The sequence below is a fragment of the Polistes canadensis genome, unplaced genomic scaffold, assembly GCF_001313835.1.
Source record: "Polistes canadensis isolate GaletaPanama2010 unplaced genomic scaffold, ASM131383v1 scaffold_85, whole genome shotgun sequence".
Taxonomy (NCBI): Eukaryota; Metazoa; Arthropoda; class Insecta; order Hymenoptera; family Vespidae; genus Polistes; species Polistes canadensis.
Genome location: NW_014569632.1, coordinates 339562 through 361806, shown reverse-complemented (window position 1 = coordinate 361806; position 22245 = coordinate 339562). Strand labels below are relative to the sequence as shown.

At 33.8% G+C, this 22245-nt stretch overlaps 3 protein-coding genes across 17 annotated transcripts in view; 1 reads left to right on the top strand and 2 right to left on the bottom strand.

Annotated features, from left to right (window-relative positions):
• The window catches only part of LOC106786852 (serine/threonine-protein phosphatase 4 regulatory subunit 1-like), a 131702-nt gene extending 122422 nt beyond the window's left edge, over positions 1-9280 (bottom strand). The window contains exons 1-2 of the mRNA XM_014748689.1: positions 9272-9280; positions 9143-9187 (exon numbers count right to left, since the gene is read on the bottom strand). Coding sequence (XP_014604175.1) covers positions 9143-9187; positions 9272-9278 — 52 coding nt within the window. The 5' untranslated portion in view covers positions 9279-9280. The remainder of the gene's footprint in view (positions 1-9142; positions 9188-9271) is intronic.
• A 1044-nt stretch (positions 9281-10324) lies between these two features.
• On the bottom strand, positions 10325-14721 carry LOC106786855 (RING finger and SPRY domain-containing protein 1-like). 3 transcript variants are annotated; one of them, XR_001381702.1, is made up of 14 exons: positions 14535-14721; positions 14127-14341; positions 13834-14021; positions 13378-13708; positions 13096-13261; positions 12842-13024; positions 12686-12752; positions 12443-12583; positions 12247-12362; positions 12032-12175; positions 11720-11937; positions 11377-11637; positions 11114-11304; positions 10325-11019 (listed from the first exon to the last, which is right to left on the bottom strand). XR_001381702.1 is itself a non-coding variant. In XM_014748700.1 (13 exons), the coding sequence occupies exons 4-13, from the start codon at positions 13593-13595 to the stop codon at positions 11217-11219; spliced, it is 1602 nt and encodes a 533-aa protein (XP_014604186.1). In that variant the 5' UTR covers positions 13596-13708; positions 13834-14021; positions 14127-14362; positions 14535-14721; the 3' UTR covers positions 10325-11216. The 3 variants fall into 3 exon arrangements, 2 of the variants coding, with proteins under 2 accessions (XP_014604186.1, XP_014604185.1); XM_014748700.1 differs by having other exon boundaries at positions 10325-11304; positions 14127-14362; XM_014748699.1 differs by having other exon boundaries at positions 10325-11304.
• Positions 14722-15207: 486 nt separating this feature from the next.
• LOC106786843 (E3 ubiquitin-protein ligase MYCBP2) overlaps positions 15208-22245 on the top strand; it is a 206605-nt gene continuing 199567 nt past the window's right edge. For 12 of the 13 annotated variants that reach the window (XM_014748664.1, XM_014748669.1, XM_014748672.1 and 9 more), the window contains exons 1-23: positions 15208-15611; positions 16030-16093; positions 16164-16403; positions 16467-16620; positions 16703-16905; positions 16993-17310; positions 17395-17562; positions 17622-17840; positions 17917-18118; positions 18213-18602; positions 18679-18841; positions 18922-19004; positions 19097-19234; positions 19323-19526; positions 19607-19803; positions 19885-20137; positions 20223-20666; positions 20755-20882; positions 20968-21194; positions 21275-21455; positions 21540-21729; positions 21810-21944; positions 22048-22190. In XM_014748664.1, coding sequence (XP_014604150.1) covers positions 15517-15611; positions 16030-16093; positions 16164-16403; positions 16467-16620; positions 16703-16905; positions 16993-17310; positions 17395-17562; positions 17622-17840; positions 17917-18118; positions 18213-18602; positions 18679-18841; positions 18922-19004; positions 19097-19234; positions 19323-19526; positions 19607-19803; positions 19885-20137; positions 20223-20666; positions 20755-20882; positions 20968-21194; positions 21275-21455; positions 21540-21729; positions 21810-21944; positions 22048-22190 — 4539 coding nt within the window. In that variant the 5' untranslated portion in view covers positions 15208-15516. The remainder of the gene's footprint in view (positions 15612-16029; positions 16094-16163; positions 16404-16466; positions 16621-16702; positions 16906-16992; positions 17311-17394; positions 17563-17621; positions 17841-17916; positions 18119-18212; positions 18603-18678; positions 18842-18921; positions 19005-19096; positions 19235-19322; positions 19527-19606; positions 19804-19884; positions 20138-20222; positions 20667-20754; positions 20883-20967; positions 21195-21274; positions 21456-21539; positions 21730-21809; positions 21945-22047; positions 22191-22245) is intronic. The other variant, XM_014748667.1, reaches the window with a different exon arrangement.

The window sequence follows — 22245 nt, the reverse complement described above, 5'->3', positions numbered from 1 at the left end:
ATTGTTTTTTTAAACTAATACAACAATAAATTGTTACTTAATAAATAATATTCTATTTTCCATCGAAAGAACTTAAAAAAAAAAGGAAAAGTATAAACGAGTAATAATGAGAAAAATGATAAGGGATTAGTAAAACAAATACTAATGCCGGGCATCGAATGGTTGCTTGGAAAATCGATAAAAAAGGGAAGAAAAAGAACGTGGCGTTGAGAGCGTCATTAAAAAGCAGTAGTTTCGTAGCTCACGTATTACGAGCAAAGTTCATGCACCTCGAGCGTGCTTTTCCTCGACGAAGACGACGACTATGGTGGCGGGGGAGACAACAACGAAGACGAAGAAGCCGACGATGGAACGTCGGCATCATCTGGAATTTTATTTACACACGGCGTTCCACTACCAACGATACTACTACAACTACTAATACTATCTACTATCATCACTAACTCATACATAAAGATGCACATATATATACACACACACGCATAAATAGTCGTGAGAGAGCAACATCGGCGCGACACGTGCTTAAAAAAAAAAGAAAAAAGAATGAAAAAAAGAAACGAGGGTAAGAATGTTAGGCTCGTCCATTGAGAAGTCACTTTCCACATTTACACTTACAGCCTAATCGGTTGGTTCATTCGTTTCGAAAAAGGGAATAGGACGAATAAGAAGAAGAAGAGAAAGAATAGAAGAGAGGATGGAAATGAAAATGGAAAAGTGAAAAGAAATACAATAGAAATGTGAAATGCAAGTGTGGAAGAGTCAAGGAAACCGAAAAAGAACAGAAAAAAAAAACTGATGTGTGTACTTATGTATGCACGTAAGAAGTTATACTTCTTTAACGTACCAAAACCTCAAAAATATCTTCAATTTGCATGCGCATCCTAAATAATCGACAAGTTCGTGGTGTCGATTTTTCGGTTGCATCTAAACTTCACTTTCCAAAACGTGCCAAAAGAAGTATAACTTCAAAAAAAAATGGAAGAAGAACCCTTGATGTGTGTACTTATGTACGAACGTAAGAAATTATACTTATTTAGCATACCAAAACGAATATAACCTCAAAAATAACTTCAATTTGCCCGCGCATCGTGGTGTAGATTTTTCGGTCGCATCTAACTTCACTTTCTAAAACGCCTCAAAAGAAGTATAACTTCCAAAAAAAAATACAATAGGTTACGACATCCTTTCCTCATTATCTCATCCCTACCTAAAAGGCACCTGATAACGCGTAACGCAGCTGTGAGCAGTGCCCTTTCTGACACACACGATGCCACTTTTTTCGGTTGCATTCACGACGAGTAGAGGATACTCGATTCCATTGCGGATATGATTAATGACGTTACCGTACTACTTTTACTTGTAGAACTAAACCACCACTACAACCACCACCATAACCAGCATCCATCCTTTTTATCATCGATTAAAGTTATCGATTCCGAATTTATTCGACGCACACATTTCTTTTACATTTTGAATACTACGACAAATTACCTTATATTTTATAAATCATTACTCATTACTGATTATTTGTTCTCATACAGATTACGATTGTTCTTCATTTTGTTTTTTTCTGATTTCTTGTTTAATTCTCATGCAACTTAAATCATTCCTAAAGATTTATCATTGCGATACTCGAGCAAGGACCTCGGCTATCCTTTTTCTCTCTTCTCCGAAATTGTCTTCCTTGTTACTTGCGAAATCCGAATTGTGCACTCTTAAGTGCAGCGAACCGTGTAAAAGAGCGAGAAGAAATCAGCAAAGAAGAAGAAGAAGAAGAAGAAGAATAGAAAAGGGAAACCGTGTACTCCTTTAAACGGGCAACCAACGTTTGCCCTCGACTGATCGTTTGTTAAACTTTTTCGACGTCTACGAGGATTACTCTTTTTCGTAAATTTATTCCTCTTGGCTAATAGCCCTTTCCCTTCCCCACCCACCGCCACCCACCCATGTTTGCTCGACCGAACGAAACCTTTTATAAATCTATCTCTTTATCTTCGGAAAATAAGATTTTCCGCGTTCGTAACGAAACAACCATTACGAGTAGTTCCAGTAAAGAAACAAAAAAAAAACCGAAAAATTCGAAAGGGATCGATCTTCTTTATTAACGAGAAACTCACATTTCTCCCTTTAATCCTCTCCCTAATTATCTTTTTTATTTTTCCCCGTTTCCTTCTTTCAACAGTCAAGGTCGCACAGAACGAGAGGATGGTTGGAGGGTTGGTTGGTTGGTAAGCCCGGTGAAAAATAGAGGAGGACTAAACGCGAGTCGACGTTTCTTCGAGATTTTTCAGACCCGAGCTTTTTTATTCGAATAAAAGCGCCAGTGGCGTGCTTTGATCTCTGGGTCCTTTGAAGGGTCGTTGAATCGACTCGAAACTGCTGCTGCTGCTGCTGTTGGGGCGCTGCTGTTGGGGCGCCGGGCGACGCGTTAAGTTTTACGTTGCTTGTCCCACTGCCCTTATACGCGCGTACCAAAATTAGCTAGATTGTTTTTTTCTTTTTTTCTTTTTCGGTTTGTTTTTCTTCCTCTTTCTCTCATCATTTCCTCCCTTTTTATACCTAACCCCAGCCTTCATTCAAAGCACCGAAAAGCAAGCGTACGAAGGGTTGGGTTGGATTGCTAGTTTTCGGAGGAACCTACCTCGGTTGAGGAGAATCCGAACGAGGATGAAGGGGTGGTGGCGTTTAACATCGACCATTTCCATTTCCGGTCTATCCATTGATCCCTCGACAAGTCTTTTAACGCGATCAAAACATTTTCCTGTCGCGATAAAATACCGGAAAAGAGTCAGCAGGACTATTTAGTAATCGGATTGTGTGTTGGGTTAAGGGAATTGTGGATGATGCAGGTAAAGTGTCAAGTGTGTTTTTTATTTTTCTTTTTTTCTTTTTTATTATTATTATTATTTCTTTTTTATTTCTACACAGTAGGTGTACAAGCAAATTACATTTACGTCAGTCCGAAACGAATTACACGAATAAATCGAACGACGACAATTTCAAGAGGATGACGTGACGTGACGTGAATTTAAAAAATGAAAGAAAAAAAAAAAATAAACCTAAAATTTTTTTTCAACCACACGTACGAAATAATGCATCTACGAATTTCTGATAAAGAAAAACATAAAAGACTACAATGATCGAGAAATTCAGTCGAAAACAAACATATTTCTATTACTCTACAGGTTTCGTTCTTGTTTTTTTTTTTTTATGCATTTATCAGACTCGAATTTTGATTTCATCCGAATAAACACAAACGCACATGAGTAATGTGTTTCTCTCGTTTCTTCGTAACATCGATTAATGTTCGAATTATTATTTCGAGAATAAGAAGACAATTTATAGATGGGATCATTCATAATACAATCATTCCTTTTCCCACGTTCCCGATAAGAAATATTATACAAGATTTCTGACGTCAAAGACCGAAGACGCGGTCATTGGTCGAATAATAAGAATATTCGTCTTTCTGATACTATTAGACGTTCCTGTAATTAGTCGCGATCGATGAGATAAAAGAAAAGATGAAGATAGAAATACAAAGATAGAAAGAAAAATTGAAAGTAAGAAAAAGAAAAATGGGGAGAGGGAGGAACACAAAATAAAGAAAGAAAATTCAGAATAGAAGAAAGGAGAGTACCGTTTGACTCGTCATTGTGTGTAGTGTTGGGAAAAAAGAGTTGGGTAAAGAAAGAGAAAAATAAAATGACGGAGAATGAACCGAAAGATGAAGAAAGCAAGAAAGCAAGAAAGAAATAACGAATATGAACGAAGGAAAAAGCGAGTTGAAGGGAAAGAGTTAAAGCTGGATGAAGAGGAAGAGGAGGTGGAAGAGAAGAAGGAGGAGGAGGAGGAGGAGGAGGAGGAATGGGGGGGGCATAGTTCGCGCTCGTTGCTCCTTGCTCGTTAGTCACGGCCTCGTCTTTATGAATGGGTTCGTTCGTGGCTTACGAGGAATCGTACTATCTCTACTACAACCATTCTCCTGGTCTCTCTCTTTCTGCAACAGGGTTTGTGTCAGCCGTCCTCTTCCACGCCTACTCCGCCTCTTCCTCTTTCTCCTCCTCAAGGGAGTCGCTCGAAACCCCTTACACAGAGAGAAAGAGAGAAAGAGAGAGTCACCGACAATGGAAGGCGGTTGCGAATCGATCGTCTACCTCGTCGCCCGGCGCCGACTACGCGCGGAAACGTATTCCACCAAAAGGACGAAGAAACACATATACATACATGTATATATCCTAGAGAATAATATAAGGGTGGAAATGGTAAGAGAAAGATGAAGAATTCAGAATAAATCCGAAAAAAAATTAGTTTAAATTTTGAGTTAGTCAGAAATTTCTTCTCAGACAACTTCTTCATCGTGCTACTTGTTAACTGAGATCAAATAGAACAAAAAAAATGATAAAAACGATGGAATAGGAGGAAGAGGAGGAGGAGGAAGCAACGGGTGAGATAGTCAAACGTATGATGATAATGAAAGAACGGATGGTTATGTGAACAATTCATTGGTCTTTCTCGAATCATTACGAAAAATAGAAAGAGAGAAAGAAGATAGAGAGAAGAGAGAAGAGAGTGGAGAAGAAATAGAAGCGCCGAAATATTGTGAGAGTATCGCGAGCCGTAGGGCGCGGCTGAATTCTCGTCTCTTCGGCAGGGTGAGAGACGGCAAAGGAAGGAGACGAAAGACGTAAGGAAGTGGAATAGGAGATGGTAGAAAAAGGAGGACGAAGGGGGAAAACGAGGAGGTAGAAGCACCACCACCACCAGGAGGAAGAGGAGGTGAAGAGAGGAGAGAAAAGAGGAGGCGTTTATCATTCGTATCGCAGGCCTACTTTGGACCGCGCAGCCTTTTGCGCAGCCTTTTGCCTCTTAGGAGGTCTGCTCGTTCTCCGTAACTAGAAGAGCGAGAACGAATGAGAAAGAGGAGGTGCAGAGGGAAAGAGGGAACGTGGTGAAGAGGGAGGAAGGGAGCCGTCGGTCGCGGGGCAAGACGAGAAGGGAGGGCTCGATGGTATTCGAGGAATGTCATGTAATAATCGGGCGGCCATTTGAGCGTCCGTTTTGACGATAGGCGGCGCTACTAGTCGACTCAGTCGCGCGCGCGCGCGCGACTGCTTGCTCCAAGGAGCCTGCGAAGGGATAGAAAGGGATAAAAAGGGAGAGGAAGGAAGGGAGAGAAAAGCAATGGCTAAGCCTCGTGGCAACGATCGCCGACGATGAACCCCTCTTGACGGGGAACCCTCTCCCTTACTCCTCACTTCCCATTTCCAACCCCTCTACCCCTCCTCATCATCCGAGCGTGGGCCATCGATTATGCGCCGCGAAATTAAGCGCGATAACTTTTCGACGACGAGAAGGGCCCCCGCATGCATATTCGTGCTTATTCTAAAAGAAGGTGCGAAAATGTATAGAGATCTTCTTTATTTTTCTTCTTTTCTTCTTTTTCTTTTTCTTTTTCTTTTTCTTCTTTTTCTTCTTCCTCTTCTTATCTTCGACTGCTATTATATTGTATCCTTTTAACGCGTAAACTCGAAGCTCTCGAATAAAAAACATACACGTAGATATATTAGATACGTTAGTAGTTGGTCGTTTGTAACAAATACCGGAAAAGATCGATATCATATTTACAATACCGTATGCGGGTCACTCGGTCACGAATGCAAGCAAAGTGGTACTTCAGAGAGCGTTAAATTCGTTTAACGAGAGCTTACTATGTAAGCGCGACACATATTTATCTGTTACGATTTTAGGAATATGAAGGAATTAAGATAAATGTGAATGAATTAAGTTATATAAATTAATTGAATGTGTAACTAGATGGCTGGCAGAGCAGGCAGGCAGGCCAATGCTTAGAAGGACGAAAGGGTGGAACGAACGGTGGTTTAAAAACAGGGTTGCGGGGTAAGGGAGGAATCGAAGCTTAAAACGGGGCAAGGAGCGAGAGAAAAAAGAAAGAAAAAAAAAAAAAACCGGTATTTTTGCGTCGAGCACCAGCAAGGGGTGCATTTCGTTGCGATTATAAAAGGCAGGGCAACCCCCGGTGTGTCTAGACGACGTGGCCTCCTATCAAAAACAGACCACCGAATTGAAAAGCCCGAAAGGGCAAGGAACTCGTCACAATGCCAAGAAATTAAAGTTTCTCTATATATTCACCTATATACTCGTTCTTCGAGCACTCGTTTTCTTCTTTTTTCTCTCTCGCTCACTCTTCCCATTTCTATTTCTTCTTTTACTCGTCCACAACGCTGGAACTCTAGTCCTCTCGATGTTAAAACTCGACGTCGTGCGAGGGGTAAGGAATAAAAAGAAGAGATTACCTCGCGCGGAATAGACGAAGCTCGTACTTATGCCTTTCGAAAATGTTCTCAAGGGTCTTTACGGATCGGGAAAAACGTAAGAAATTTTCTATGATGATCGTTCGATCTAAATCCTAGGTAGATATTCGAGGAATCGTATCGTTTCGCACAGAAATTAAAAACGCAAAGCATTGAGATACTCGATAAACTGTCGCCCGGTGCTAATTGTCATCGCCAATCCCTGAATAATTTACATAATCGCACCTGATTATCAGTAGTTTTTAGGTTTCCCATATGTATTCTCGTTGCCTCGCGTCATCGACGTTGTGGTATATCCTTAAAGAATCCCATAAACGTTTTTTAATGCCTCGTTTCATCGAATTGCCGATTTCAACCTGTCCCAAACGCTGATGTTCGTACTTCGATCGAAATGCCACGTTTTACAGAGTACATAATTTTTTAAGAATCTTCAGAACACACGGAGGTTGAATACAGACTACCGATAGATTATTAAAGTCTAGACTAATTTGAAATAAATCGTTTGTTCTCGTGAAAGGATGACAAGGTATATGAGGAATCCACGATGATTCGTTTATTAGATGCGAATCATTCATTGACGTTTTAAACGGAAGTATGAATCAGAATAAGAGTCACCTGCGAAACTTAGAAATAAATCATAGAGTATTTTACTTGAGTTTTGAAATTATTTAGTGGAAGGACTTGGAACGTTGAATAACCATAATTTGCGAGGTCGATTTCTTAGAAGGACCAAGAAAAGAGAGAATGAATTTACAATAAAATTCTATACCATTCATTCTCGCTCGTTAATTCATTAATACGAAACTAAATTACCTTGAAACATTCTCTGAACGACACCCAAATCTATTATACGTTATTTATTCTCTTTCTCTTGTTAACATTGACGAGAGATAAAAAGGAACTCGCTAATACTTTTTTATGTTTTCTATCTATAACGCGCGTTTAGAAATTGAAATTGATAAACTACTTTTCAAATGCTAGAAAATAAAGTCTCATTGTCAGCTAGGACCAACTCTACGAGTACATTTTTTAAGTATTTTTCTCTACGTTTCATTATGTTTTTATAAATATACATTGAAAACTAAATGAAATAAAAAAAGAGAGAGGAATTCATCCGACCCACGTAAAAAAATAGGTTTTATCGTAGGGTCCAGTTCGATAAGAACATCCGCGGTCCGAGTGTGATACGTCAAACTCGGAAATTGACTCTATATTTACTATTACAAAAATCAAGAGATTAAAAGAAAAATTATTAACGAAAATTTATGGGGTTAATCAGTAATATCATAACAATCGATAAAACGCAATGTTCTTTACGATAATTACATTTCTTTGTGATGCGTAAGCTCTCCAAGTCATTGAATCATTCATTCTATAGAAGAAAAATCAACGAACTGGTACAATAAAGCTACGATAGATGGCACCAGTAAATAGACGATAGGTTAAGAGCCGAGATCAGTCACCCTTGTATATGTATAGGAAAGAAGATCGTCTATTGGCGCCTTCTTTTCTTTGATATTAACCGCAACGTCGCCATTTTCTCAAACAAACTCATATTATTTCTTTTCTCAAAATGACTAATCTCATTATGCATACGAGTACAATAATAACAATTACAATATACATAAACGTTTAAATGTATCAGCATATAAGAATCGAATGAATCATATGTATCGAATACTCGATATCTCTAACCTTGCAGTTTGTTTTTGCTTCGATATTTCAAGGAAAAATATATCGAATAATACGAGTTCTTGATAGAAAATCTATTTAAATAAATGAGAATGTCTAATATTACTAGGGTTTTACGATCGTTTAAAGCACTTTTCTACGAAAGCATGATGACGTAACGAATATAACACTCGTGCCATTGTATACAACTTATTTAAAAGTAACGATTCATGGCATTAACGTTTATAACGACAACAGACGATTACTATATAACATAGAATTACGTACAAAATAGAATGATCAAACGAATTTAGCAGGAAGGTAGGTAGGTCGTCGTCGTCGTCGTTGTCTTGTAGCCGTGCAAGAAAATTCCGTTGATGAAGAAGGATGAAAATTGTGTAGCTCGGGACGTCGGAGTATCTACGTTAATCGAATTTGTATAAAGGCATCCGAAGGCAGAAAGGAATCTGACAAGGCGTGCAACGATGGAGTGGCGACGCAAGTGCCGACCGCGTGCCCTTTTTCTGTTTCCTCCTTTTTTTCAGGCTTGGCGGTCGAGGTAAACATAAGCTCTGAGTGCACCCAGTGGCGCCCCCTAACCGATAAAACGCCATACAAAATCGTTCTTTCACGCGCGACGAGTAGTTTTCTATGTCTTTTTATCTCTCTTTTTCGCACGCATATATACAACACCCTGTATCCTTCTCTTTCTTTCTATCTCTTCCTCTCTTTTATACACTCTTCTATAACTATACTTTTATCTTGTTCGCACGCATGCGAGAATAACGACATGACACATAGGACTCGGTCGAATGACCAACGACTTTTAATCAAAGGGAGTTTCATTGTTTTTCTTTGTTTTATTTTCAACCTTTTTTGATCGGGTGCTTCCCTAACCTCGAAAAAAGATGACTTGCGTGCGCGCGAATTTGTTTCTTGCCTACGTAAAGCTCTGCCATGCCACGCTACATCACACTTTACGATACGCCACGCGCGCACCGTGCACGCTTCGAATATCATCGGCATGTCTACGGTGGTGGGGCTATACTATCCGTGTGCCGAACTCTGACGACCCCTTGCGCTTGCTTTCTTATTACGATAATCGCCCTTACAATTATTATTACTATTTTACTCACCCTTGTCTGAGTCTTCGAGATCTTCTTTTTGCATGTAGGATATATCTGAAACCCACAAAACGGCACAAGTTAAAAGAAAACCCCTCGTGTTTTTTAGCAGCCTCGTCGAATCCACAGTCACTCACTCACCCGCCATGTTGTAACAAACTGCGGCGCGCTCTAACGGTATATCGTTTAATTAAAAAACGATATCTCGATATGCGATTTTTTTCGGACTATCGATAAATTTCGATTAATTTCGAGATCGCGTATCTTCTACACACACAAACATAACTATTGCGATAAATATGATAATGATTATTTTCGATCATTATTTAAACACAATTTTTATACCCATATTAATTTGTGTAATATTTTTCTCAAAATATATATGTAAAATAGTATATATAATATACGTGAAATACGAATAATAATATATATGTATATATATTTCTGTAACGTGCAAAAGCTTCTTTATGAAAAAAAATTCAGGGAAAGTGATTGTTGACGACAAGTACTGAATGAAATTTATAAAATAGTTTTTCTAAAGCAGGTATATAATAAAACATTAGACTTTATATTCCTGCCAAGAATATAATATATATATCTTTCTCTTTATCTTCTCATCCTCTCACTCTTTCTCTCTTTCTTTACGTATATATATATATGTGTAGTTATATATAGTAATTGTAAGATAATCAGTATTTTACAATCTCCTATATAAGGATTCATGTTACATCATATAGTTTGTTATTTCGTTTCTCTATTTAAGTGAAACACGAAACAATATATAATTTTTGCAAAATGTTTGATGCAAGAGAAAATTGTACATCGAACTATACTTGTCATGGACTTGTGATCCAGTCACTTATCCACTATAAGTGTTTGGAATCATAGTTTCATAAGAATTGCTAGCAACGAGTGTAATAGCTATAAATTTCTAAATACGTGCTAGTTATTTAAATATCTTTAAGTTACTGATAACTTAAAGAGTTAACGTGATTTTTAGATTAAAAAATATATATATGTTTCATATTTTGTAGACACATATTTCTGACAAAAATTTGTGATCCAGTCACAACTTTAATATCTTATATTTCTATTTGTTTTTTTTTTTCTTCTCATAATCGTGTATTATATAATAATAATATTATTATTTTTAAAAAATTGCTAGCAATTCGTTTCTAAATTACAGCTAACATCTTTTATAATGCTTTAGTGTAGAAAAAAATATGTATTTATCTATGTGTGTTATCATTTACAATTAGGCATTTAATTAAAAATATTAAAAATATTTAATTAACAATATTTGTGTAGGTAAAACCTACCTAAAATATGAAGCAGAATAATATAAGTAGCATGTGTTACTTTTTCTAAGCCACCAAAGTCAATTAATAATTAATAATGATTTTAATGTTTTAAAAATTACCAAGAATAATGTATAATTTAATCTACTCGAAAAGTTATTTGATCATTGATAGTTGATCAATGAGAAAAAGAATAAATAAATAATCGATGGTGCAGAAATTGTAACATTTACTATTGACGTGATTCTGCATCTTGACTTGTATAGCTTAATTAAAACGTAGCATTATCATTAATCGTATTAAAAGTCACAGTTACAGGAGAAGGCCTCATAATTATGATAAAGTTTTTTTTTTTGGGGGAGGGGAATATTCCATGGTTGAAAACCATAATTCTCTTCTATCAAAATACTATGCTACATATAGAGAATTGCATATAATATCACGACTGCATTCCACGTATGTTAGATTTCATTAAATTGAATTCTTCAGACCATTTTTTCATTACCCCATATCGTATTTAACTTATATGTTTATCTATTCCATCATGGCAACGTTTCTACTTCACATAATCTGTTTCGTACGTACGCGTATCTGTCAAGTGCACGTTCAGTTATTTTAAATGTTGAATAAAACCAATGTTCATAATAGGAACAAAAGAGATTGTACGTCAATAGAAGAAGATAACCTTCTATTTTCGTTAGTATTTCCTGATAACATCTCAGTGTGAAGTAATATAACAGATATAGTATAAATATTTTGTTAGCAAGTATGGCTTTGCTGGTTAAGTGTCATATACCATCAGAAACCATTTCATCGATTGTAGCTCTACACATAGGGCATTCAACCAATTGTTTTGAACATATGTGACAAAAACCTCTGTAATAAGTATCATTTATGAAGACACATTAAGTATGGATAATAAATCAAATTAATTTAGATTTATCTTACCTATGATTACATGGTAGTAATCTTATTGAGGCCTTCTGATCGAAACATAAAGTACACGAGTCTTCCATAACACTAATTCTTCTCAAACGGTCTACATATATATGTCTAGGCAGCACAATTTTATCTTCTGGATTTAATGTAGCATAATCATTAAATTTTTGATACACCCTATCAGTGGGAGGAAATATAAAGGGTACATTCCCAAAATTAAAACGGCATTGTTGGAATGACATGAAACTAGCTGCTGCAAAAAATCCAGACCTAACAAAAAGCAAATGACATATTTAATACATCTCCATGACATTTTTATCACAATTTTTTCAAATTCCATATAGAAACATACTTCACAGTCTTGAAAACTTGATTACACGGCTTTATTCGTACTCCATTTATAGCAAATATTATTTCTTGTTTATTTAAATCCAATAAACATCCTAAAATATCTCCAGCTCTCCAACTAGGTCTATCATTATATTGCTCACTTTTAGCATTATACCATATCAGTCTTCGACAGCCATCACAAGCTAATGAAAATTCATCATCTCCTATACCATAACCTTCCTATAGTAAAAAAAAAAAAGTATAATTATTAATTCAAATAATAGAGTACTTATATTCTTATAAAAAAAAATATATAAAAGTATAAATTTCATACATGATTTAAGAAAGTACTATCTTTTGTTGCCCAACCAATTTGCATCACTCCTGTAGTAATTATAAGTGTTTCATAATACCAAACTCCCGAATCTACTTGAAACGTACATCTTACACTTTCAAATGAATATGCATCACAACGGGCCTAAAATATAAAATAAGAAAATGTTTGATATTATCAATAATTATTATTATTTATAATTGATTGATAATTACCTCCAAACCATTTGGTGATATTTTCAGGTACTCGCTTACATCTTTTGTATTTAACATAACATTAATGCCAGTCATATCAACAGTATCATAAGAATACTTTCTACCTTCCATTAAAACTAGAAAATGGCAAATAAATTATCATTTATATAAAATATATATAATAATTATACACACAGAGAAATATTATTATATTTACATAAATTATCCAGGCACCATTGCGCACAAAAACCAACTTGGCGTTTTACATAGTGACGATTTGTAGCCCATTTTTCCAATTCTAATAGTGGATTTTGTTCTTCTGCTGAAAGGCGTTTCTTAATCGTTATTTTATTTTCACCTACAAATAAATATAATATATGTAATAAATATTATTTAAGATTTATTTTAGAGATTTTATGAGATTAATTAAAATGATAAATCATCATAGAACAAAGCTTACTCGTTTGGGCAAATTTTTCTAAAGCGATTAAAGAATATAGTACCACATAAGGTTCATTATCGTTTCTCTGAAACACAGTAAAGTTTTCCAAATTAATATATTATTCGTTTAAATAATATATTTAAATTAAATATAAGAAATAAAACAATAACATACAAGATTTGAAATAAGATAATCTAACGTAGCATCAGATAATATCGCTATACTACTAGGACCAGCTAATTTTTCTGCAATGCAGCCTAAAACCACACAAATATTTCGCTGTTGTGTTGCACTGATTTGTATTTTTCCGAATGTTTGAGACAATTGAAACATATGTGATAAACGTAAAACAGAATCCTATAAACAAGGAAATGTTAAGTTTGACATTTGAATAATTATATATGGTAGCTATAAATAATAATACAAACTTTTGAAGGCAAAGGTGCATCATCTAATAATAAAGTAATAACAGAAGGACCTAATGGATTGTGCATTGGAATAACATTTATCATAGAACTGACAACTTGTATCCAACCATCCTCTTTATCTGCAATTATATGTAATTTTGACATAGCAGGTGGAGGTTCTTGATCACTGAAATAAAATGACTTCTATAATATATGTTCAAATATTAAAGCGAATAACAATTCTTGTGAATATATCATATAGTATATCAGCTATGATTGTTAAATAATTAAATCAACACTTACTTATCAACTAGAGAGCCAATAACCCCAAGCGTTTCAAGTACAAGCATATCAATAGCAGTTGATGTTGGGAACATGAAAGTTGCTGTTGTTGAATCGTCAGGTACTATCATGCTTACATTTGCTTGAGGTAATATAGTATCTTCAGACTCTGCACGATTTTGATGTTCATTATATGTTTCAAGATCTTCCGGAGTGTCATTACACAGACAATTGCCCATTCCCACTAATTTTATAATAATTTTCTAAGTTCTATACAACTATGTAAAATGCATGCACTATATAAATACAAACAAATAACATCTGTATTTTTAAATTCAATATCCATATAGAGCTAAAATAAGAAAAAATAACAATGTAATGTACGATCAAAGAAATGACATATAAATTACAAGCAAGAAAGTACTTAAGATATTAAAACATGTTATCAATATAAGAGCATGAGTACAAAGTAATTACCAGTAAAATGCTAATAGGAAAATTCATGTCCTCCTATCATTATTAAACTAGATTTCAAACAAATATGTTCTTAATATACTGTGCTCAGTATTGCATTGATTATATATCCAAATATAATTAAAGCTTAAAATTTATAATTAAAATTGCAATCAGTCTTAATTTATTATCAACTTATTTCAATAATTATTCTAAAAATAAACAAATAAAACTTTATTAAATAAGTTATGAAATTGTGTATATATGTACATAGAAATGTAAAACTAAACATTTTTAGAAATGAATATAATACTTACTCTAATTCATTGTTTGGTTTTATCGTTTTTAATCACAGTCATGTTTAATAATATTTACCAACTTTCACGAATTGACCATGTTAAATTTTTATCTTTAATAATCCCCATTGAAATAAAGAACACAATCTGCAGATCCGTTTTTAGAGGTTATGTTCTTGGTGGTCTCACAACAGAAATATAAGCATAACAGGACTCAAGTAGTCCCAATGTCTATCCTATAATCGGTCGTTAAATAACTATATCAGATAGAAAATGTTAATTTTATAATGTTTTCTTTCTATTTTTATAATGATTTTTATCAAATTCATGCATAAATTGTTACATAGAATATTAATATATATTATTTCAATTAGTATTTTCTTTTTATATTTTTTGCAATAAAAATTTTTCTTCTTTAATATAACTTACAATATACTGAAGTTATAAAAGAAGGCTTCGAACTACGCTAATATAATTATAAAATCAATTAATCAGTACATCTCTTATATATTTTTATATCGATTATCAGAAAGCAATAAAATTATATTATTTATCCACGAACAAGTGTTGTCAATAGGAAAACTTATTCTCCCCTCCTCTTTTACACTCTTTCTATCATAGTTTCTTTCTCTCTCTCTTTTTCTTTGTTTTTCTATCTCTCTCTTTCTCTCTCTCTCTATCTTTCTCTTTTTCGTTATATTATAGAGATAAGTATAAAAATGAGGATTATCATTTTAATACAAGAGTGATTAATGAAAGATAAATGATTAAGAAAAGATACGTTATAAATTAAAAATTCTATAAGGGAAGAATATATTTGGAATTAATATATAATCGTTTTTATATTTTTGATTTAAATTTGTAGAATGTAAATAAACTTTATTGACGATATAAAATAATAAAAGAGATCTTGTTTATTAATGCAAAACGCTATTAAAAGCAAAGATGTAATCTATTTGATATATTTAATTTTATTATTATCATTATGATACTTACATTAGATGACTTTAATTGATAATACGAATTTTGAAAAGTCCGCCAAAAGATTTCTCGATAATCGAAGGTCGATCTCGATAATCGAAGTTCGATCTCGTTCATCGAAGATCGAAATCGCGGTGTTGTCGCGGTACGTCTTATACTTTCAAGACAAATTTCTTGACAGTTATTTGAGTGGAATTATTAAGTGCATTTTAAATAATACGCGGATAAAATAAAATGTATACTTTAGTGGTCTATAATATTTATTAATAAATTAATTAAACTGGAGAAAAAAATTGTGTTAACTCATCGACGGGGACTCCCTTACGAACTACGTAAAAGTAATCACATGGAGAAGACCGAAGAGTGTCAACGATCAATAGTATAACGAAAATGAATTGGTGAATATTACTTTAAGTATTCCGTGGAAATCATGGTGTCTGGCGAACACGAGAGATTGTTACCCGAGCCTGAACATTACACGAAATGCTTTTACGATCTCTTCAAAAATGTAGCAGAAGCGCAGAGGTAAGTAAACGCGTCGTCTAACCTATACGATCTTTGTTTACCTGTCACTTTTCCTTTTGTCTTTAAAAGTGGTTATCATTCTTAACGATTTCATTAAATTCTTATATCAATTTCTTTAGAAATCAAAAGGTTCTTTATCAGACCTTATTTAACTCATTAATAAATACACGGTATAACTGGATTTATTTTTCTTCAGGAATAACCTCAAATGTTTTATTTATGTCACCTATGCACACTGACAGTTCTAGTGTATACAAATATTTTTTGTTTACCTTTCATGTTTTATCTCCTCGATTATTTATCAAGACTGTTATCTACTGTATCATTAGGAATTATAATTTGCTTTTTTTTTACTAAATCTATGTTATATTTTTTGTTATTTAAGAAGAATAACACTTGATGTTTGATTTATTTTTAGATATAAGGATGAATGGAAAAAATGTAAGAAGAATAAGGCTGCTAAGAAAAAAGATAAAAAGAAGGTATTGTAATTTTTTTTATAATTTGATTTATCTTTTTCTACAATATTCAATATATTGTATATATTTGTAGATCGAAGTGGGAGGTGATTTAAATTATAATAATCCTCCAGAGATAGAGGTTTCATATAATGCATCAGCATTTGCTGTATTCGCTAGTGTTAGAAGTGCCATACTTGAAAAACATGCTAGAACAACAAGTGAGATTTGTAGAGCATCTAACTGCGGTTCTCCACCACCAGAACTTAGTGATACAATTGATTCGGAGAGTGATGACGAAGATAAAACATCAACTATTCAGAGTTTACCAAAGGTATGTAATATATATGAGTATTATGTTGATTAATAATTATCTATTAATATTTTGTTTCTACAGATTGTAGGTATTGGATTAAGAAGCGTTTTTACCTTAATACGTGAAAGTAAATCTGTTGATCCTACATTATGTACAAAAGCACTAGTAGCCTTATTGGATGTATTACAAGGACAGCTCCCAGAAGGCTTAAAATCTGAACCAGATGATGTCATAGGTAAGAATTAAAATTGAATTAATTGAACTAAGTTAATGCATCTCTTAATCTGATTAAAAATTAATTTATTGTATTTTTCCAGATCTTTTATTTGATTTGCTATTAGATCTTGCAACATCTCATGGCCCTGAATCAGCGGCTGCCAATGATGGTAGTCATCTGACAGCAGTTGCATGTGCATGTCTATTAAGTCTTGTCGTAGTCAGAGGAGATACTGGTCGCCTTTTAACAGCAGTAGCTGCTTTACTCATGTGTCCAAGAGCATTAGCAATTCAAAATATACAGGTAAAGTTTTAAAAACGTATAGACTAGATATTTCCAAGTTTAAAATATAATTATTAAGGATAAATTTGTTATTTTCTTAAATTTTAGATGCCATGTGTGTTAACTTCGCTGCAAAGGAGTGTGCACGCTGTTCTTCTTGGTAAACTTGCACGACCAGACTGGATAACGTATGGAGTTCCTAAAAATTCTAGAATTTATACATCTACGCTTAAATTACCAATTGATATAAATAATATTGTACTCAATGGTAGAAGTTTTGTGAGTGATGGAAAATACCTTTACTTGCATACAAGTAAAGGATTATTAAAGATTGGTAGTGGTCATGGTGGTACGATTTGGGGTCACGTATATGTTCATAAGGCTGATTTTTATGCAACAGAAACTGGATGGCTTGGTTATGCAAAAGTTAGCTATATTTTTATCTTCAGTTTTGTTTTTTTTGTTATTCAAAAACATTAATATATTTATATATAATGTTTGTTTTTGCAGAACTCATTATACTTTAAATGTGCACCGAGGAAGCAAAGTGAACTTATAATTATAGATGCAGAAACTCTTGTAGTAACAGGTATTGCTGTATTAGAAGGACGTGATTGGTCATCTTCTGTTATGTTTTCTGATGGTGAAAATCTTGGAATGATTACAGCTGGGAAAGATGTGAGTATTACAATGCTATCATTTAATTTTCATATAATACTTGGCCTATTTTTTTTTAGGATGGTTTTGTGGTGCGCACAATAAATACATTGAGCAATCCAGTATCATTTGCCTCAGAATTACCATTGAAATTAGCAAGAAAATGTGTAGATATCTTCGGATATGCAGCTTTCGATGAAGAACAAGTTGTACATACGTTGAATCTTGGTTGTGATGAAGAAATAGCAATGGTTACAGCAGGAAAAGAATTCGGTTTACTTAAAACTGTATCTGGTAAAGTAAGTATGTCATTTAATAATTATTTGTATACTTATGATTATTGTACTTAAAAGAAATTTGTTGTATTTTTTATAGATATTATATACTGGAAAGGGAGCAGCTTTGGGTATGAAAAGTAACACAAGGCCTAACAGATGGTTGGAACTTACGCTTGGCAAAGGGCCAAGAGTTACACATTTTGCTGCAGGTCATGATGGGCAGCATGTAGTTTTTGTTTTGGAAGATGGCTCTGTTTTATTTGCTGGAACTGCCAGACGTGGAGAAGATGGTGATAGCAGTAAGTAGTATATTTATAAAAGTATATTTTAAATTTATTAAATTATATTATTTGATTATTCGTATGTTATATATTTTTGACGTTTGTATTTCAGACAAAGCTCGTAGACAACCTAAGCCAGTTAAGCCAAAGAAAATGGTCAGAGGAGAAGGAAAATTTATCGTAGATACTGCTTGTAATAATGGTACAACAGCTTTAGTAACAAAACACGGTTCTTTGTTAATGTTCGGAAAAGATACATTGCATTGTGATCCAGTGACAGGCTTGGTTACTGATCTCATAGAAGTTTATGTAGTTCGTGTTTCTCTTGGAAAAGCACATGCTGCAGCGTTAACTAATAAAGGACATCTCTATACATTTGGAATTAATAATAAAGAACAATGCGGTAGGGACTTCTCGACCGTGCATACAGTGAATAAAGAAGCTGCAGTAGTTGCTATGGAAATGGGTACCGGAGAAGATGAGCTTATTGTAGCTGAAGAAGGTACTTACCTTTTTTTTCTATTTACAAATATTTGTATAATTTTTTAAAACAAATAATACTTATATCATTAATAAAGATGGTACAGATCCTGGAGAAGATTGGGAAGAGACGAGGGGTATGTGTGCACCAGGTCAACATCAATGGAGACATCGTGTCTGTATGGTTTGTACAGTATGTCGTCAATGCACCGGATACAGTATATCATGTTTAAGTATTCGACCAGATAGAAATCCAGGCCAGTAAGTACCCTTTAATATTTGAATATATATTTTTTAATATTAATTTTATTATTGCACTAATTATTTATTTGCATATACAGAGAATGCGGTTGTGGTGAAGGTGACAGTGGATGTGCAGAATGTGGATGCTGCCGTACATGCGCAAGAAAGAGTTGTAATAATGGTAATAAATTCTAACTAATATGTTTATTAAAATATCTAATTGTTATTAGAGTAATATATGTAATATTATGTTGTTGTACTATTATAATATAGGAAGATCAGGTTCCAATTATCGTGAATATTTACAAAAACGTTTAGGAGAAATAAGACAACAAAGGCAGAGAAGTGTAGTAGGCCCAAGTGCAATGAGATATGGAATGAAGATGAAAGGAGCTAATAATCAAAGATCAGGTAAGTTAATAACACAATTAAAATGGCGGACAAAAATGACAAATATGTAATTGTTGTATTTTCCTCTGTCTTTCTATTTTTGAAAAAGTTGGATCAAGTATTGCTTCAAAAGGAGGTCAACCAGGTAAAATGGTATTAGGATTAGGTAGTAATCTAGCGGGAGAAGAAGTTGTCGGCGGTAGCGATGTAGAAAGAGGAGATGCTGCAAGAATAGCAAGTATACCACCAGCTAGAGTTCCTATACCTAGCGATAGTCCTGTGATTCAAGTGTCTTGTGGTTTGCATCATACAGGTATAATTTAATGAATTAGTAACATAAACATTTTCAAAAATTGTCATAATCTTGAATGATTTTTGTAAATATTATTTCAGTGGTACTTTTACAAAATGGAGAAGTATACACATTTGGAAGCAATATATACGGTCAATTAGGTATTGGGTATATGGTAACACATGCTGGTCCAGTTCACGTTAAATTACCTACTTTAGCGACTCAAGTTGCTGCTGGATCTAATCATACTGTTGTACTCACAATAAATGGTGAAGTGTATACATTTGGTGCTTATCAGGTATCTATTGAATATTGATTGCTTTAATAATATATTTAATCTACTTGAATTTGTTCTCATACATGTGGTATAAATTTACAGAATGGACAATTAGGCAGATCAGTAGGAATTAATGAAAATGAATCTGTAAATATCACTTCTCAATCTAGTCGTCGCGCGGAAAAAGCTCAACCTTGGCAAAGCTTTCCGAGCATAGTTCCAAATATTGGTTCTCGATGGGGTAGACGTGCAACATGGATTGGAGCTGCTGGAGATCAAACATATATAAAAGTCGATGAAATTAATTCGATTAGTTTAACAAGAAGCACTGTAATGGCAAATAAGAATTGCATAAGTATGATCATTTTTAATAACACTATTGTTGTTGTTAAGATTAACAGTATATAATACTTAGCGTAACTTATAATTAATTTTTACAGTACTACTTCCACATCAAAATGATCATGCAAACTCTTTCAAATGCTTAGTTATAAGTAAGAGAGATGGAACATGCAATAGTTACAGTGGGAACGATCAAGTGGATTTTAGCAATTATGCAGCATGTTTAGATCCTTTGTATAATGTTATTTGGACTTTTAATCCTATGAATAATGAAATAAGCTTATATAACATCATATCTACAGAGGCTCGGACTATTTCAGGATTGGAAGCTTCTATACTTAGTCCTGGTTTAGCATTACCTGTAGTACCTACTTGTTTTGTAACACGTTCGCAAGCTGCAATGCATTTATTAGCATGCTTGGATACACTTACACAAGCACAAGATGAAAATTTAACTGTAGTCGAGGAGAATGAATGTGACCAAACGAATCATGGTAAAGTCTATAGTAGAGAAGATTTTTCAACGGTTAGCAGATTCGAAAGTAAGTACTCTTTAGTTGTATTATCACTAAAAACAAACAAATTACTATATATTACTATGGTTATAAATAATTGATTATAATTATTTAGATCATGGTGGTGGCTGGGGATATTCTGGTCGTTCCATTGAAGCAATTAGATTTATGCCTAACACAGATGTTCTATTAGGTGGATATGGCTTGTTTGGGGGTCGCGATAAATACACTGCAAAGATAAAGGTATGTTTTTGCATGATAAATATGCACAGAACATATACATTATGCAGAATAATACTACTACACAGATATTTTTTCATGCATACAGCTATTTGATATTGGAGTCGATGGTGGCGATCAAGAAAATGACGGAGAACTTTTAGCAGAAACAGAAGAGATACCATACGAATGTGGTCCTAGACAAAAGTATGCAATTTTATTTGATGAACCTATTGCATTACAAGCAAACAGATGGTACGTGGCATGGGCAAAAATTGATGGTTCATCTAGCGATTGTGGATCTAGTGGGCAAGGAATAGTTATAGCAGAGGATCAGTAAGTTATTATTTCGTTAAATAAATGGCTATGTGTTATTAGGAAACAATCGATTGAATTTTTGTGTTAAATAAATGCAGGGTTAGATTCTATTTTAAATCATCTAAGAGATCTAATAATGGTACTGATGTTAATGCCGGACAAATTCCACAATTATTATATCGTGTTATCACACCAGAAAATCAAACGTCCAATAGACAAAGAGATCAAATCGGACCAGTTTATATACTTAAAAGAGAATTTAGTAGAACAGTTACGAAAGTATGTATTTATTTTTGAATAAAAGATAATGCACATTATATGCAATTATGTAAGTTTTTAACGTAAAAACTGTATTGATTGCAGGATTGTTTTCAATCTTTAATATCTCTCCTACAATGGAGTTGGAATACATTAAAAGCGGGATTATCAGATTCAGCAGTCCATATTGCTTCATCGTCTCACACATTTCTTGAAATGGAACGTTTAGTTTATATTAGTAAAGCTAGTCTACGATTACTTAGAATATATACCAATGAAATTTATCCAAATCAAGGTACGTATATAAATGAGCGAGTAAAAAGATAAAATAAAGCGAAGAAAATGAGTAATATCAAACATCCGTGCAATTTATAGCTGGAAGGAGAACTCCACCAGAGTCTGTACGTCTTGCTGAATGTATAGGTGAAGTACGAGCGTTGTTACGTCAAATTTTATCCGATTCGGTACCTTTAAGCACCAAGTGTAAAGGCAAAACACGTTCTAACAAAAGTAAGCTTACATTTATAACACATATAAATATGAATAGTAATATTTTGTTATTGTAAATTTTTCATCTATATATTTTAAATGATTTCTTTTTTGTTTACTTTAGATTCAGAAAGTTTGAATAATAAAATGAGCAATAGTATACTCGAAGAGTGTCATAAAACATTTGTATCGTGCTATCATGCATTTTATCCAACGGCATATTTAAAATGGACTGTTTTATGCGAATTATTGTCAGAAATAGATAAAGTAAGTTTTTAAATAGAAACCTGTTTTATTTACATGTATATACAAATGTTAGAAA